Below are 16,725 nucleotides of genomic sequence, written 5' to 3'. Positions count from 1 at the left end.
AAAAAAGTTGATTGGTTAAGGAATGGCAAAATAAAATACAAAAAGTAAATCAAAGTGGTAATAAAATATGAGGAAAAAAAAACTTTATAACTGTTTTAAAGGGTGCACTAAAAGCAAAGTTAAAATGAAAATGAAAATAAAAACTGCTAGTTAAATACAAGTAGAACAAACTATTGCCTTTAAAAACAATGGAATTATCTTTTTCATTACAAAACATAAAACTAAAGTGCTATAAAATGTGAGTAAAAATGATAGCTAAATAATAAAGTAAAAATGTGTGCTTTTTAAAATGTTAGAATTAAAAAATGTAACACTGCAACTAAAAACAGTGAAGAAAAAGGTAATAAAAAGTCCTAGAAAATGTGCATGGAAAGAAACTATAGTTAAATATCAAAATGTATTTTGCAATTTTTTCAAAAATAAACAAAAAATAAAAATATAAAATAAATAAAGTACAACAAAATATGGGTGGAAAACATTGTTAATAATAATAATAATAATAATAATAATAATAATAATAATAATAATAATGAAAAAAATTAAATGCTGCATGTAAAAAAATCAAATCGAAATCAAGGAAAGTAAAAAAAAATGTAAAAACACGTTAAAAAATAAAATGCTTGTAAAAGGGTAAGTAGAGAAAAAAAAATCAGTACAATTCACTGGTAGAGGGAGTTGAGATCTTTTAACCAAAAGTTGTTTCACAATTTTTTTTTTATGTTTAATACAAGGAAAATAACAGCATTTGATGATCTTGAAGCATGATTTGGAACATAGTTTAACACACAGTATAAAATATGTAAAAGCTAATGATATAGTGTTACCTCACTTTGAAACAAGTGTTGCCAGGCAAAACAAACCTCGCCCGGCAGCACTTATTTTATGCCTATATGTTGATAATGGTAATATTTCTCAATCATCAGCTGCCAGGTTATAGTCCTATGAAAATCTGTGACCTTGACTTTGACATTTCAAAGTGATTCAAGGTCAAATATCATGGTGCCAAATGAAAGCCCATATGGCACCTCCTATAAGTTGATAATGGTAAATATCTGTCTACCATCAACCGTTTCTAAGGTACAGCCCTCTGAAAATCTGTGACCTTGAGTTTGACCTTTCAAGGTACCAAATGAATGGGATCATGGTACCAAATGAATGGGAGTTCCTATATGTTCATAACAGTAAACATCTGTCTATTGACAACCATTTTTGAGTTATAATGGAAAATGTTATTTTGACTGAAAGGTTGACCTTTCTGGTGACCTTGACCTTCGCCTTGACCCAATTACCCCCAAAATTTAATCAGGTAATCTACGGACCATTGCTCACCTACCCTGAAAATTTGAAGTCAATCGGTGCAACCGTCTAGACACTAGATTGTTAAGAGACAGACACACAAACAAACAAACCGCACTGATTACAATACCTCGCCACGCTTACTCCATTGCGGGCGAGGTAATTATTGAAAGAAGTGTTATTGCTCATCAGAATTAATATTGAATTTTTTTTAAAAATGCAGTGTTACTGCATCACATACTGAAGCTTTATATTTTCCAGCACTTTAACCTCACACTTCTGCAGATAAGGAGCAAGCCTGTGCACTGATAAACAGCTGGTTGGACAGAAAATCAGATATGATGTGCTAACCTTGCCAAAGTCACTCAGGCCATTGTGCTCCACGGGATCTGATCCTGTATCCACCAGCCAGTTATCTGCCCTGAAAGGTTGAAAGTTTTCTCTTGAGATTCATGTTTTTCCTCATCATCACCACATATATCACCATTTCTCATGAAAGTCTTCTTCTGTTTCAGGGAAAACCAGTTCCTATAGATCAGGGGTCATCAAACTACGGCCCGCGGGCCGACTCCGGCCCGCAACTCCCCTTTGACTGGCCCCCCAGCCCCTCTGCCCCCCACCACTTGAACCAGCCCTATGAGGCAATCCCCAAAAGTGGTCATAGCCTATTTTTTTAAATTGCTTTTTGGCAAATAATAACATGTGTGCATCTTGTATTTTGTTGATTTTATCAATTAAAATTGATATTTAGTTATAAAATGAACTATTCATATTTTCCGAATTTTCATCATATGCTCGTGATCAAGCAGTGACAGGCAGCGCACGCGCAGAGAACTGTCAGTGTCCAGGACAGCAAAATTGCTAGCAGTAAGCGAAAAGCTGACAGAGAGTGCAGAGTTTTTAAAGAACAGTGGACCACCGACTATTTTTTCATTCAGTGTAAAGACCGTGCAGTTTGTCTTGTATGTAAAGAAAGTGTGTCGGTTTTCAAAGAATATAATCTGCGTCGTCACTACGAAACCCGCCACAAAGAGTATGCTAGTTTGCGAGGGCAAACAAGAGAAGACAGGATTCGGAGGATGAAATGCGGACTGGCTGCACAACAGAATGTATTCCTTCGCCAAACCCAGATCAACCAGGCTGCTGTCCAAGCTAGCTATAAGGCAGCTCACCTACTAGCTACCCATGGAAAGCCGTTTACTGATGGGGACTTTGTTAAAGTATGTATGCTTGCTGTGGCCGAGGAGGTGTGTCCTGACAAGAAGGATGCGCTCAACGCGGTGAGTCTCTCCGCACCTACTATGACCAGGCGAACCGAAGATTTGGGGGACAATGTGTATGACCAGCTGAATGAGAAAGCATCAGAATTCGAGTTTTTTGCTTTGGCCATGGATGAGAGCAATGACGTGCAGGACACAGCACAACTGCTGTGATCTATTGATCTATTGCTCATATTATAATTTCACTGTTTTTTTAATGTATTTATTTTATAGGCCTATTTATTTTACCTTTATTAAGTGCTGCACACAATTATTATTAATAATATCAACAGGCCTACCTACAATTTATAATTTTCCACTCACCTTTGCCAGTGTCAATCACCTCAACTAGGCAGATGTTTCTTACCTTGACAGCTTTGATGTTATTTTTATTAGAAAATAAATAAATGGAATATCTGTGGTATTTCAAATTAAAACAAAGTGTGAAGACTCGATTACTACTTTTGCAAACCACTAGTAAAGATAAACAAATATGTGCCAGGAATCAAGTGTTGATATAGTAGTGTGGATATAGTAGTGGGGATGGCTGTGCCAGGCTAGTAATCTCTACTACACAATGAGGCCTGCTGGTGGTCATATTTGTCTGGGTCATACAATTCTATGTTATATAGCTGACCCGGCCCCGGCCCCCCATCACAGTCAGGAACAACAATGTGGCCCCCAGAGAAAAAAGTTTGGTGACCCCTGCTATAGACAATCACAGGGATCTTCCTGTTAATACATATGTTTAAACAGGTAATGGCAGTTTAGGCTGGGAACCAGAAATCTCTTTCAAAGAGTTCCAATGATACAAGTGGAAGTCATTTTAAATCCCAGGACATTATAACTGATAAAATCTTGGTGGTGACCACGATATGTTTATAGTTCCAAAGAAACCAAGTAGTTCAATAAATACTGCCTCAGGATCCACCTGCTCACCAGGGAGTATTGCAGCTGTGTGTGAGAGTCAGATAACGGACTCCCAGCTGATACATTGTGCGTAATGTTCCCAGACTGCTGTCTATGGAGTGACCTCCTTCCACCCCAATCAGGCTCGCCGTCTTATTGTTGGTAAAGGCATCCAGTATGTCTGGAATTAGAAGACAAAAGATTGTAATATTAAAGGCCAATGTTACAAAGTTCAAATTAGATTCCTTTTGTCATTATACCACAGTGCTGCTGAATTCTGAAATTCTTTAGTGTTGATAAATTTTCTAAAAGAGCATCTCTGACAATGGTTCGGGCTCTAACATAAATGATAGGTTTATATTAATGCACTCGTTTCAATCTGTTATTGTCTCGATAGTAACAGGCAGTGTTGTATAGTAACGAAGTAAAAATACTTCACTACTGTACTTAAGTACATTTTGGGAGATTTTGTACTTTACTTGAGTTTTCAAATTTTTGAGAACTTCTCATCTCATCTCATTATCTCTAGCCGCTTTATCCTTCTACAGGGTCGCAGGCAAGCTGGAGCCTATCCCAGCTGACTACGGGCGAAAGGCGGGGTACACCCTGGACAAGTCGCCAGGTCATCACAGGGCTGACACATAGGCACAGACAACCATTCACACTCACATTCACACCTACGGTCAATTTAGAGTCACCAGTTAACCTAACCTGCATGTCTTTGGACTGTGGGGGAAACCGGAGCACCCGGAGGAAACCCACGCAGACACGGGGAGAACATGCAAACTCCACACAGAAAGGCCCTCGCCGGCCCCGGGGCTCGAACCCAGGACCTTCTTGCTGTGAGGCGACAGCGCTAACCACTACACCACCGTGCCGCCTTTTTGAGAACTTTTACTTCACTATATTTTTTTAACTTAATTGCATACTTTTACTCCGATACATTTTCAAAGAGCCGTTTAGTTACTCGTTACAAAAAAAGAAAGGAAAAAAAAAACGTGTTTTAACCCCACTGACTGCAACGAAGTCAGGACGTGCCTGGGCTTGTTCACCACCACTTGCGTATGACAACCAATAGGCTACACTTGTTGGCTTCACGCAGTAAGCAGAAAGCAGAAAGCTAGCTTCGCAATCAACAGCCCTGATGGAAGAGGAGACGGAGACAGCAGCTACTTCGGCTACAAATGAAGAGGAACCTGATGATGAGCACCCCTGGCCGTATTTGAACACAATGTTCTCTTACGTTGATGTGAAGGATTCGTCCTATCGAATGAAGTGCCTCTTATGCCTTCCAGAAAACATGGAAATTCTATCTTATAGAAACTCCTCGTCCAATCTAAAGAAACACATCGAGTTAAGTTCTAGGTTTATGAAATTGTTACAGTATATTCCCATTTCAGCAACCATAGTATGAATATTCTAGACACTATTGTGAAACCTTGAGCATTCCTGTACAAACGAACTTTGTTCTTCAGTTTCACGCGGTTTTGGCATTTGTTGGCTGTAGCAGGCTACCTAGCTGCGAGCCTTTTCGGCTCAAGGAAAGGCATAGCTGTAAGTGTAAGGAGGACGAATAGGGAAAACTGGCATACAAGTTCAAAATGGAAAAAAAAACATTAACACAATTGAAACGAGCTTTGTGTGTGCTTCTGCTATCTAAGTAACAAAGCAAGGGTTAGCAAAGCTTGCAATTCTGTCTTGGTGAACTGCTACACTGTCAAATTTCAGTGCTAGCTGGCACGATGCCCATGGCGACATAACCTACAGTTTGGTTTTGAATATTTGACATTCAAATACATTTAAGCTGTGATGTAAATCACAGATTCTTCAAACATTTTTTACTGTCTTCATGATAATCCAGACTATACTGCAAGACAGTAAATTAAACAAAATCATACTATGATTTTCTACTATCCTAAATATTACTATACTGTATCACAAGTTAAAAGCTCTTTTTAAATAAGTCCAATTTTAAATATTCAATTCCAACCAATTCATCATTGGCACTAAATGTAAGCCTATGTTTTATGTGTACAGCATGTTTTATTTAGCAACTTAAGCAAATTGGTAAATGTGATGCACTGTTTGTAAGTAATGTGTGGGTGAGTTAATTTGTGTTCAGTTTGACTAAATATAGTGTGTGTCCTTTTTTTGTCTGTTTCAGAGAGAGCATCCGCACCATGTTCAAAAATACATCGAGCTGACCACAGCAAAGCGGAAAAGGGTCAGTGGAGCATCCACCACCAGCAAGCAGGCCACGTTAACACAGTCCTTGACCATGACACCTCAGAAGAGAATTGACAAGGCCGTTGTTAAATACGTTGTACATGGGCTTCGGCCATTTTCTGTAGTTGAGCAGGAACCTTTCAGAGAACTAGTTAAGGACCTTGTCCCTAATGCCAAAATGATGTCCCGGGTGACTCTCACCTCCATGATTGATGATGACTTCAAACAAATGAAAACGGCTCTGACTGAGGCAATGAAGGGGGTAGACCACATTGTCACTACTACCGACTGTTGGTCTGTCAGAAGGCGAGGCTTCATCGGTGTTGCTGCACACTGGATTGACCCTGAGACTCTTCAAAGATGTTCAGCAGCCTTAGCTTGCAGACAGTTGAGGGGTTCACACACATTTGACCTGCTAGCCAATGCTCTGAATGACATACACGCGGAATTTGAGATTTGAGGCAAGATTGTGAGGACGACCACTGATAATGGTTCGAACTTTGTCAAGGCTTTCTGAGTGTTTGGGGAAGATGAGAACAGCAATGCGGAGGGAGTTGAGGAAGCTGAAGAGTCTGCACAGTCTGAAGAGGAAGACGATGGTGGAGTGGATGAGGATGAAGATGTACAGTACGTTGATACGGCAGCTCTTCTAAATGAAGATGATGGCTTTGAATTTCAACTACCGAGACACCAACGCTGTGCTTGTCATATCTTAAATCTAATCGCTAGTGAAGATTCCACAAATGCAACCTCCAATGATGCATACAAAAAGCTGCACCATGCAACGTTTGGCAAGTGTTACGGCCTATGGAACAAATGTGGAAGATCCACACTTGCAGCTGAGATGATTGAAGATGTCTGTTCCATTCAGCTTCTAAGACCAAATAAAACAAGGTGGAATTCCTTGTTCATGGCCGTGGAACGCCTACTCCGGATTAATAAAGAGAAGGGAGAGGGGGCCCTAAGAGCTATTGCCACCGACCTGAAGGTCCCAATGTAAGTAGACCTAAGAATTGTATGTTTTTTTTTATTAAAGTAAATATGGAATAACAGATACAGATAAACAAAACAGATTTCCAGTGTTTTTTGTTTTTCATCATAGGTGCTATTTTTTTCACATTGTATCAGAACTGTGAAATTTCTATTTAGTGTTCATGTATAATTCTTGGTTCCATCTAACAAATATCCGGGTGTCGTGTGTGTTTTTTTTTTGTCAACACAGGTTCAACCCAGCGGAACTTGCATTTCTCACTGAATATGCTGCTGTAATGAGCCCTGTCGCCCAAGCAACCAACATACTGCAAGCAGAGACCAACACACAAATGGGGTGGCTACTTCCTACAATCCACCTGCTGACGGTCAAACTCGACAAGGTCAAGTTGCAGCTGAAGTACTGCAGGCCTCTTGTTGATGCTCTACAGTCTGGAATTCAGAACCATTTTGGGCACATGTTCAGGGATGCTGAGCTGCTTGCAGCTGCAATTCTTCTTCCCAAATTCCGAATGACATGGACGAAGGACGACGCTACCATCAAAATGGGTAAGGCATGCATATAGTTAAGTGTGTTTGTGTCTCGACACTGTAATATTAACAGTTTTGCATGTTTGTTGTAGGTGCATGAAATTGGACAATGAATGAGTGCAAAAAAATAAATTCAAATAATACTTTAATGTTTCACTTCCTTAGGCTAATATCACAACATGGTAGAAGGTTGCATTGCATCATTTAAGTACTGTAACTTTCTATATTTCAGGAATCGATTACATCAAGCAGCATATAGAGGATCCCTCCCTCCAGCCGGGTGCGACCAGGTCGAGTTCATCAGATGAGGATGACTTCTTCTTGTCCCTGCAGGTGTCGAAGACCCAAGATGGTGCCAAACAGTTGGATGCCTACCTGTCCTGCTCAGCTGACCACATGGACTTGCTGAAGTCCTTCCCTTCTGTTTGCAAGCTGTCTGTCAAGCTCAACACGCCACTGCCAGCATCAGCAGCATGCAAAAGGCTGTTCAGCATAGCAGGGTTTGTTTTCAGCCCACAAAGAGTACGGCTAAATTCTAGGCATTTTGAAAGCCAGCTGCTTTTGAAGATGAACAGAAAGTTTTACAGTTTCAAGTGATGGCGGGGGTTATGTGCAAGGATGACCTCAAAGGAGGTTTAAGTTAGAGGGGAAGAATAAAAAGGTCAAGGGCAAAAGTGTGTATTGGGGATGGGGAAGTGGGGCTTGAATGTGCAAAAAGAAAATCTGTTGGTGCTATGTTAAATGTTAAGATTTAGTTTATAAAGTGCAATAACGGTAGCAGCTCTTTTTTGTTTTATATTTTGTCTTGATGGTGTGATGTACGCCTCATTTTCAGTACTATTTTATTTTTCAAAAAAGGTTTCAAACTGTGGTCACCCTCTTCAGATGCCAGATAAGCTTCAGTTTTCTCCAAATTACTTTTTTCTTTTGATTATTATGACAGCAATTGGTCGTGTATGCACCTCCATAGTTTATAAAGTGCAATAACAGGAGCAGCTTTTTTATGTTTTTTTTTTCTTAATGGTGTGATGTATGCCTAATTGTCAGCACTTTCTCTTAGTTTAAAAAGCAAAGGAAAAAAATGAGAAAAAAGTGTCAAAACTGTGGTCTCCATCTTCAGATGCCAGATAGGCAGCTTCATTTTTCTCCCAATTTATTTTTTTCTTGTTTATAATGGTTGTGTGTGCACCTCTATTTTCAGCAGTGTAATTGCTTGTCATGAACCATTGGTGACAAATTACCTTCAGTTTACCAAAATATTAAAAATATTACAAATTCAGATGGGCAGCACGGTGGTGTAGTGGTTAGCGCTGTCGCCTCACAGCAAGAAGGTCCAGGTTCAAGCCCCGTGGCCGGCGAGGGCCTTTCTGTGCGGAGTTTGCATGTTCTCCCCGTGTCCGTGTGGGTTTCCTCCGGGTGCTCCGGTTTCCCCCACAGTCCAAAGACATGCAGGTTAGGTTAACTGGTGACTCTAAATTGACCGTAGGTGTGAATGGTTGTCTGTGTCTATGTGTCAGCCCTGTGATGACCTGGCGACTTGTCCAGGGTGTACCCCGCCTTTCGCCCGTAGTCAGCTGGGATAGGCTCCAGCTTGCCTGCGACCCTGTAGAAGGATAAAGTGGCTAGAGATAATGAGATGAGATGAGACAAATTCAGATTGCCTTTGCTTGTTTACTTTTACGTGTACTTTTAATTACATTACTTGAGTACATTTATTTTTGCATTACTTGTCATACTTAAGTGCAAGAAATGTCAGATACTTTAAGACTTTAACTCAAGTAACATTTCAGTCAGTGACTTTGACTTTTACCAAAGTCATTTTTTGGAAGGGTACCAATACTTTTACTTGAGTGTGATTTCCCAGTACTTTATACAACACTGGTAACAGGTCATTTGTGGGGATGTGTATGGTACAGCCCCAATTCCAAAAAAGCTGGGATGCTGTATAAACTGTAAATAAAAACAGAATGTGATAATTTGCAAATCATGGAAACCCTATATTTCACTGAAAATAGTACAAAGACAACATATCAAATGTTGAAAGTGAGAAATGTTATTACTTTTTTGAAAATGATATGCTCATTTTGAATTTGATGTCAGCAACATGTTTCAGAAAAGTTGGGACTGAAAAAGACTGAAAAAGTTGTGTAATGCTGAAAAAAAATAAACTAATTTGTTTAACTGGCAACAGGTCAGTGACATGATTGGGTATAAAAAGAGCATCCCAGAGAGGCAGAGTCTCTCAGAAGTAAAGATGGGGAGGGGTTCACCACTCTGTGAAAGACTGTGCAGGTAAACAGTGCAACAACTTAAGACTAACGTTCCTCGATGTAAAATTGCACAAAATTTGGGGATCACATCATCTATGGTATATCATTACATGATTCAGAGAATCTGAAGAAATCTCTGTATGCAAGAGACAAGGCGGAAAACTGACATTGGATGCCTGTGATCTTCAGGCCTTCAGGTGACACTGCATTAAAAGCAGACACGTGTCTGTAGTGGAAATCACTGTATGGGCTCAGGAACACTTCAGAAAACTATTGTCTGTGAAAACAGTTCATTACTGCATCCACAAATGCAAGTTAAAATCAGATATAAACAATATCCAGAAACACCACCACCTTCTCTGGCACCAATCTCTTTTATGATGGACTGAGGCGAAGTGGAAAATTGTCCCGAAGTCTGACAAATCAAAATTAGAAATTATTTTTAGAAATCATGGACACCACATCCTCCAGGCTAAAGAGGAGAGGGACCGTCCGGCTTGTTATCAGCACACAGTTCAAAAGCCAGCATCTGTGACGGTATGATGGTGCATTAGTGTACATGACATGGGTAGCTTGTACATCTGGGAAGGCATCATTAATGCTGAATGATATATACATGTTTCAGAGCAATATGCTGCCATCCGGACAAAATCTTTTTCAGGGAAGGCCTTCCTTCTTTCAGCAAGATAATGCCATGCACATATCTTAATTATTTCTATTTTTGCTTAATTTCACTTCCATTTTTATATTTAAGACTTTGAATCTTCTTTATTGCTGTTAAACTCATGTAGGGCTCCATTGCTGAGGGACTTGTTTCTGGTTCTTATCTTGTCCAACGCATTTCATTGTAAGTTGACCCTGTGTTAACACATGACAAGTAAAACTGAACTGAACTGAACCAAACCACTTTCTGCACATATTAAAACTGTATGGCTCTGTAGTAAAAGAGTCCAGGTGCTAAACTGGCTTGCCTACAGTCCAGATCTGTCTCCCATTTAAAACGTTTGACACATTATGAAGCACAAAATACGACAAAGGAGACCTTGAACTGTTGAGCAACTGAAATTGTATATCAGGCAAGAATGGGACAACATTCTCTTTCAAAACTACAGCAGTTGGTCTCCTCAGTTACCAAACATTGACAGAATGTTGTTAAAAGTACAGGTGATGCAACACAGTGGTAAGCATACCCCCGTCCCAACTTTTTTTGAAATGTGTTGCTGACATCAAATTCAATATTTTTCAGCAAACAATAACATTTCTCAGTTTCGACATTTAATATGTTGTCTTTGTACTATTTTCAATGAAATATAGGGTTTCCATGATTTACAAATTATCATATTCTGTTTTAATTTACAGTTTACACAGCATCCCAACTTTTTTGGAATTGGGGTTATAAATGATCCATGTAAAACGTTAAAAGAGAAAATGTATAATCATGAGTATGGCAAAGTTTTCTGTAAGGAGACACTTATTTAACATTTAATGGAACAAGTCACCAGTGTCAGCACTTTGTAACACTTTGTAGCAGGAAAGTCTTCAGGCCAAAAGACTTTGTGTTGTCCAGCTTCTCAGTAACATGATAATGTGGCTTTTTGGCTTATCAACCTCAACACTGCAAAAAAACTGAAAACTGAATTTGAGGAGAAAATTCCTGAATACTAGTGAAATTATCTTGATGCATGGATAGATAATTTTACTTGACAAGACACCTTGGAATAAGTTGGTTACAATCTAGAACTAGTTTTAATAATCTCAGAGTTGATGTCTTGTATTCTTCTATACTGCAAGAATGATATCTTAAGTTAGAATATCTTGAATATAGTTGAATTGATCTCACATTTCATATTAGGAGAATACAAGACATTAACTCTGAGATTATTAAAACTAGGGCGGCACGGTGGTGTAGTGGTTAGCGCTGTCGCCTCACAGCAAGAAGGTCCTGGGTTCGAGCCCCGGGGCCGGCGAGGGCCTTTCTGTGTGGAGTTTGCATGTTGTCCGCGTGGGTTTCCTCCGGGTGCTCCGGTTTCCCCCACAGTCCAAAGACATGCAGGTTAGGTTAACTGGTGACTCTAAATTGACCGTGAGTGTGAATGGTTGTCTATGTGTCAGCCCTGTGATGACTTGGTGACTTGTCCAGGGTGTACCCCGCCTTTTGCCCGTAGTCAGCTGGGATGGGCTCCAGCTTGCCTGTGACCCTGTAGAAGGATAAAGCGGCTACAGATAATGAGATGAGATTATTAAAACTAGTTCTAGATTGTAACCAACTTATTCCAAGATGTCTTGTCCATGCAGCAAAATAATTTCACTAGTATTCAGGAATTTTCTCCTCAAATTCAGTTTTCAGTTTTTTGCAGTGAAGAGAAAGAAAAATTAAAGGCTGGTGACTGATAAAAGTAACACTGCTTCATGTCACTGAATAGTTTCTTATAACAACACATACAAAATGAAGTGTTTTATTCCTTACTTAGCTGGATCAAACTCATACTAAGAGCTAGCAGTTTTGCTTTGGGTGAAGCAAAATATGGTTCTGGTTAGAGCCCTGCACTCCCGCGGGAGTCCCGCAGGACTCGTGGGACCCGCCGCAAAGCAGTGCGGCGCGGGACAAATTTTGAAAGCTCATTGCGGGCGGGAGCGGGAGTGCACATATGCGGCGCGGGTGGGAGCGGTGATAAGCTGCAGTCCCCCTAACTAAAGACGTGCTTGAAATAAAATTTATAAATTATTAATTTATGTCTATCATATATAATTTGTGCTGGATATTTTATTTGGCATTAATAAAAACATTTTAAAATGCCTAAATTTGCAGAGAAAGTCTCATTGCCGGATTGAGTGAGAAATAGCATCTTAAACTTGCCATTGATCACTCTAATAACTCGCAGTTCGCGCCCAACTAGCAAGAAAACCATGAGTGAATTGATTTACTTGTTGCGTTAGTCTACAACTTTAACCAGAGAGACAGGTTACACAGTGACGGTAGGCTTGACTCAATGCTATCCCAGAAATCCTTCCTGTAATATGCAAATTTGGCTGTCCAATCACAGGCGGCCAAATTTGCATATTACAGGAAGCATTTCTGGGATAGCATTGTCAAGCCTACCGTCACTGTGTAACATGTCTCTCTGATTAAAGTTGTAGACTAACGCAAGCAAGAAATCAATTAATTTCTTTTACTAGCGCTGCTTTACAATAAAAAAAAAAACCATTGGTACAAAGTAAGCCCATTCACTTTTTTATGCTGATCAGAGAATTACAATGGTTTCTCATGTGATAAAATTTGTGATTAAATATTTTAATCGTTTGACAGCACTAATTATTATTATTAGAGATACTACATGCTGAATTCAGAAATAAGGTAAACAATAACAAACGTGAGCTATAGATATGTATGCTCAAATCCACTCAAAAAAGGGGGGCCGGGGTGGGGCCCCATCATGCTGTGTCAAGACAAGAACTTTCCTGAGAAATAACGCGAATGTCTGCATCATGCGGGATTTGCGGGAGGGAGCGGGACAAAATATGGCAGGCGCGGGCAGGAGCGGGACTGAAAATCATAATTTTTTTGTGGGCGCGGGAGGGAGCGGGACTGAAAATCATAATTCTTTGCGAGCGCGGGTGGGAGTGGGACTGCACAATGCGGGCACGGGCGGGAGCGGGACTGAAAAATCCGACCCGCGCAGACCTCTAGTTCTGGTAAAACATGGAAACAGTGTTTCAGTGTTTGGGAGGGGAATGTTATGCGACCTTGACTGCTGCCAGCAAACATGAACTCCTCAGGATATTTGTTGCACATTCTGTGAATAATATCAACCTGTTCCAAGATGTGTCTAACTGCAAAATATGGTTCTGATATAATATGGAAACAGTGATTCAATGTTTGGGAGGGGAATGTTATGCTACCTTGACTGTTGCCAGCAACAGTGTTGTTTTTGGCCAGAGGTGGAAAAACCTGGGTGAAAAAAGTAAAAACCCTGCCCCATTTTTGCTCCAGACAATTCAATGAACCAGCTGATCCTAATTACCACATCCTCGAAGCCAGGTTGATGAGCTAATTGGTGAAATCACCTGTGTTGAGAGCACAGGCAGAAGGAAAACCTAAGCAGGACTTTTACTTTGTCAGTCCAGTTTTTCCACCTCTGTTTTTGGCAGCCATTTTTGATTTAGTTTTAGTCTTAGTCTTTTGGACGAAATGCTTATTAGTTTTAGTCACATTTTAGTCAATTCCATCCTTGATAGTTTTGGTCTAGTTTTAGTTGACAAAAATTAAAAGAGTTTTAGTCCAGTTTTAGTCATTCATTTTAGTCAAAAAAATATTACTTTAAAACATTAAATTAGGCCAATACAGAGATAGGAAATTGTAATCAAGGTTGACAGGTTGTGCATAACATACTCTCAAAACAGTGTCTCAAAACAAACTTGTTTCACTTGAATGTAAAATGTATGTCAAATATTTGGGTTTAATAATCGATGACAATCTTTCTTGGAAGCCTCATATTGATTTTATTTGCAACAAAATAAGCAAGGTTGTCAGCCTTTTGGCCAAGCTTAGACATTTTATTCCACTACATACCCTTATGACATTATATCACTCTCTGATGTGTGTGTGTGTGTGTGTGTGTGTGTGTGTGTATATATATATATGAGTGTTCAGTCTACGTCTAGTTCATATCTAGAGTGTTTATACTGTTTATATTGTCTGTTTAGTCTGTGTGTAGTTCTTATCTCGTGTTTACACTGTTTATATTGTCTGAGTGTTTAGTCTATGTCTTGTTCTTATCTAGTGTTTATACTGTTTATTTATACTGTTTATATTGTTTGAGTGTTTAGTCTATGTCTAGTTCCTATCTACAGTGTTTATATTGTTTGTTTTTTTCAATTATTCTATTTTATTTATTGCATTGCCTGTTTGCACCATGGGTCAGAGAGTACTGATATTTCATCTGTGCTGTATGTCGAAAATGTATAGCATATTTGACAATAAAGTTGACTTGACTTGACTTATTTAACATATGGTCTTAGTTCTTGGGGACAGGCTTGTAAAACTCATATAAATAAAGTATTAATCCTACAAAAAAGAGCTTTAAGATTAATCCATTTTGTTGATAATAGAGAAAGTGCCCTTCCATTGTTTTCCAAAACCAATATCTCATCTCATTATCTCTAGCCGCTTTATCCTGTTCTACAGGGTCGCAGGCAAGCTGGAGCCTATCCCAGCTGACTACGGGCGAAAGGCGGGGTACACCCTGGACAAGTCGCCAGGTCATCACAGGGCTGACACATAGACACAGACAACCATTCACACTCACATTCACACCTACGCTCAATTTAGAGTCACCAGTTAACCTAACCTGCATGTCTTTGGACTGTGGGGGAAACCGGAGCACCCGGAGGAAACCCACACGGACACGGGGAGAACATGCAAACTCCACACAGAAAGGCCCTCACCGGCCACGGGGCTCGAACCCAGACCTTCTTGCTGTGAGGCGACAGCGCTAACCACTACACCACCGTGCCGCCCCAAAACCAATATTTTACCAGTAAATCATCTTTTTTATGAATGTATTTCTAAATTAATGTATGACGTTGTTAATCAAAATGCACACTCAAACATTTGTAAATAATTTTCTTCTATTTCTAGTATCCATTCTTATAACACTAGGTCATCTTACTCCAAGAACTTATATACTCAGTATTCTCGTACAAATCTACAAAAGAACTCATTCTCCCGTGTTGGTGTTAGGGTATGGAACCAGATTCCAACTTCTATAAGATCTTCATCTAAATTGTCGTTCAAGAAAAAAATCAGACACCACCTTTTTTCTGATTTAAGTAGATATGGATATGATGTTGACATCTCCAAACTCGTTCTTTCTACATAACTTATATATATATATATATATATATATATATATATATATATATATATATATATATATATATATATATATATATATCTTAGTTTTAACTTTAAATATTATTTAATACCATGCATGAATTATTATTATCAGTATGACAAGTATGCCTCTCTATATATATATATATATATATATATATATTTTTCGATGTTATTGAATGATATATTACTGTACCTTTATATCGAATAACAAGTATTGTCTCCTCTTTTTCTCTTTGTTACCAAATAGTTGTTAATTTGTCAAGTATGTTTTATTATCTTTTTCATACATATGTAAGTATTATATTAATTCATATAAATATTTTTTTCTTTGTAAACATGAGTCTGTTTTGATTAGCAGTGCACTATTTGCAGACTCGTGTAGCCTATTATATGTTTATATGTAATTGAAATAAAAGATTGATTGATTGATTGATTGATTGATTGATTGATTGATTGATTGATTGATTGAAGTGTGTATGCTCTCTACATAAACACTGTCTAGTGCAGACATCCCAAGTCTCCCGGAAGTTCCGGGAGTCTCCTGCATATTGATAGTGGCTCCCTGATGCCCGCAAATTGGATATCTCCTGGAATCTAGAGCAAGAGCGTGAACGCGAAACATTAATGTCTGCATCGTGCATCTTAGAATGTGCGCATATGACGGAGGGAGCGCGAGAGAGACTGCATGTGTGCCTGTTCATGTAGCGCATGGTAGACAAAGAGCATCGTGATTGGTTTACAGACATCCAAACTCATTTCAGGGAGGTGTCGTGACACCACCACCACCACCACCCCACCCCCCGCTGATGGGAAAAAAGTCATGCGTCACGACACCTTCCTGAAATGAGTTTGGATGTCTGTAAACCAATCAGGATGCTCTTTGTCTAGCATGCGCTACATGAACAGGCACACACGCAGTCTCTCTCGCTCGCCCTCACGCACTCCATCATATGCACGATGCAGACATTAATGTTTCGCGTGCACGCTCTTGCTTGCGCACGCGCCGTTGCACGCGCCGTTGGAGGAAACGCCTGCATTTTGATAGTCCTATAGCCAACCCACTAACATTTTCATCTCGTCTCGTCAACGAAAACAACAGATACGTCTCGTCATATTTTCATGATCAAAGAGTTATGTTTAGCTCGTCACTGTCTCGTTTTAGTCATGAAAAAAAGATGCGTTAACGAAATCATTTCATCATCGTCATCGTTAACGAAAACAACACTGGCCAGCAAATATGAACTCCTCAGGATATTTGTTGCACATTCTGTGAATAATATCAATCTGTTCCAAAGTGTGTCTAACTGCAAAACATGGTTCTGATAAAATATGGAAACAGTGATTCAAT

General features: G+C 39.4%; 1 protein-coding gene across 1 annotated transcript in view; it reads right to left on the bottom strand.

Moving 5' to 3' along the window:
* dpep1 (dipeptidase 1) overlaps nt 1-16,725 on the bottom strand; it is a 68,952-nt gene that overhangs the window by 41,745 nt on the left and 10,482 nt on the right. The window contains exons 4-5 of the mRNA XM_060940884.1: nt 3,495-3,645; nt 1,648-1,717 (exon numbers count right to left, since the gene is read on the bottom strand). Of these exons, the coding sequence (XP_060796867.1) occupies nt 1,648-1,717; nt 3,495-3,645 (221 nt within the window). The remainder of the gene's footprint in view (nt 1-1,647; nt 1,718-3,494; nt 3,646-16,725) is intronic.

The sequence above is a fragment of the Neoarius graeffei genome, chromosome 15 (assembly GCF_027579695.1).
Source record: "Neoarius graeffei isolate fNeoGra1 chromosome 15, fNeoGra1.pri, whole genome shotgun sequence".
In the NCBI taxonomy this organism is placed as follows: Eukaryota; Metazoa; Chordata; class Actinopteri; order Siluriformes; family Ariidae; genus Neoarius; species Neoarius graeffei.
Note: the sequence above shows the minus strand (reverse complement) of the source record. Positions and strands in the feature narration are given on the sequence as shown.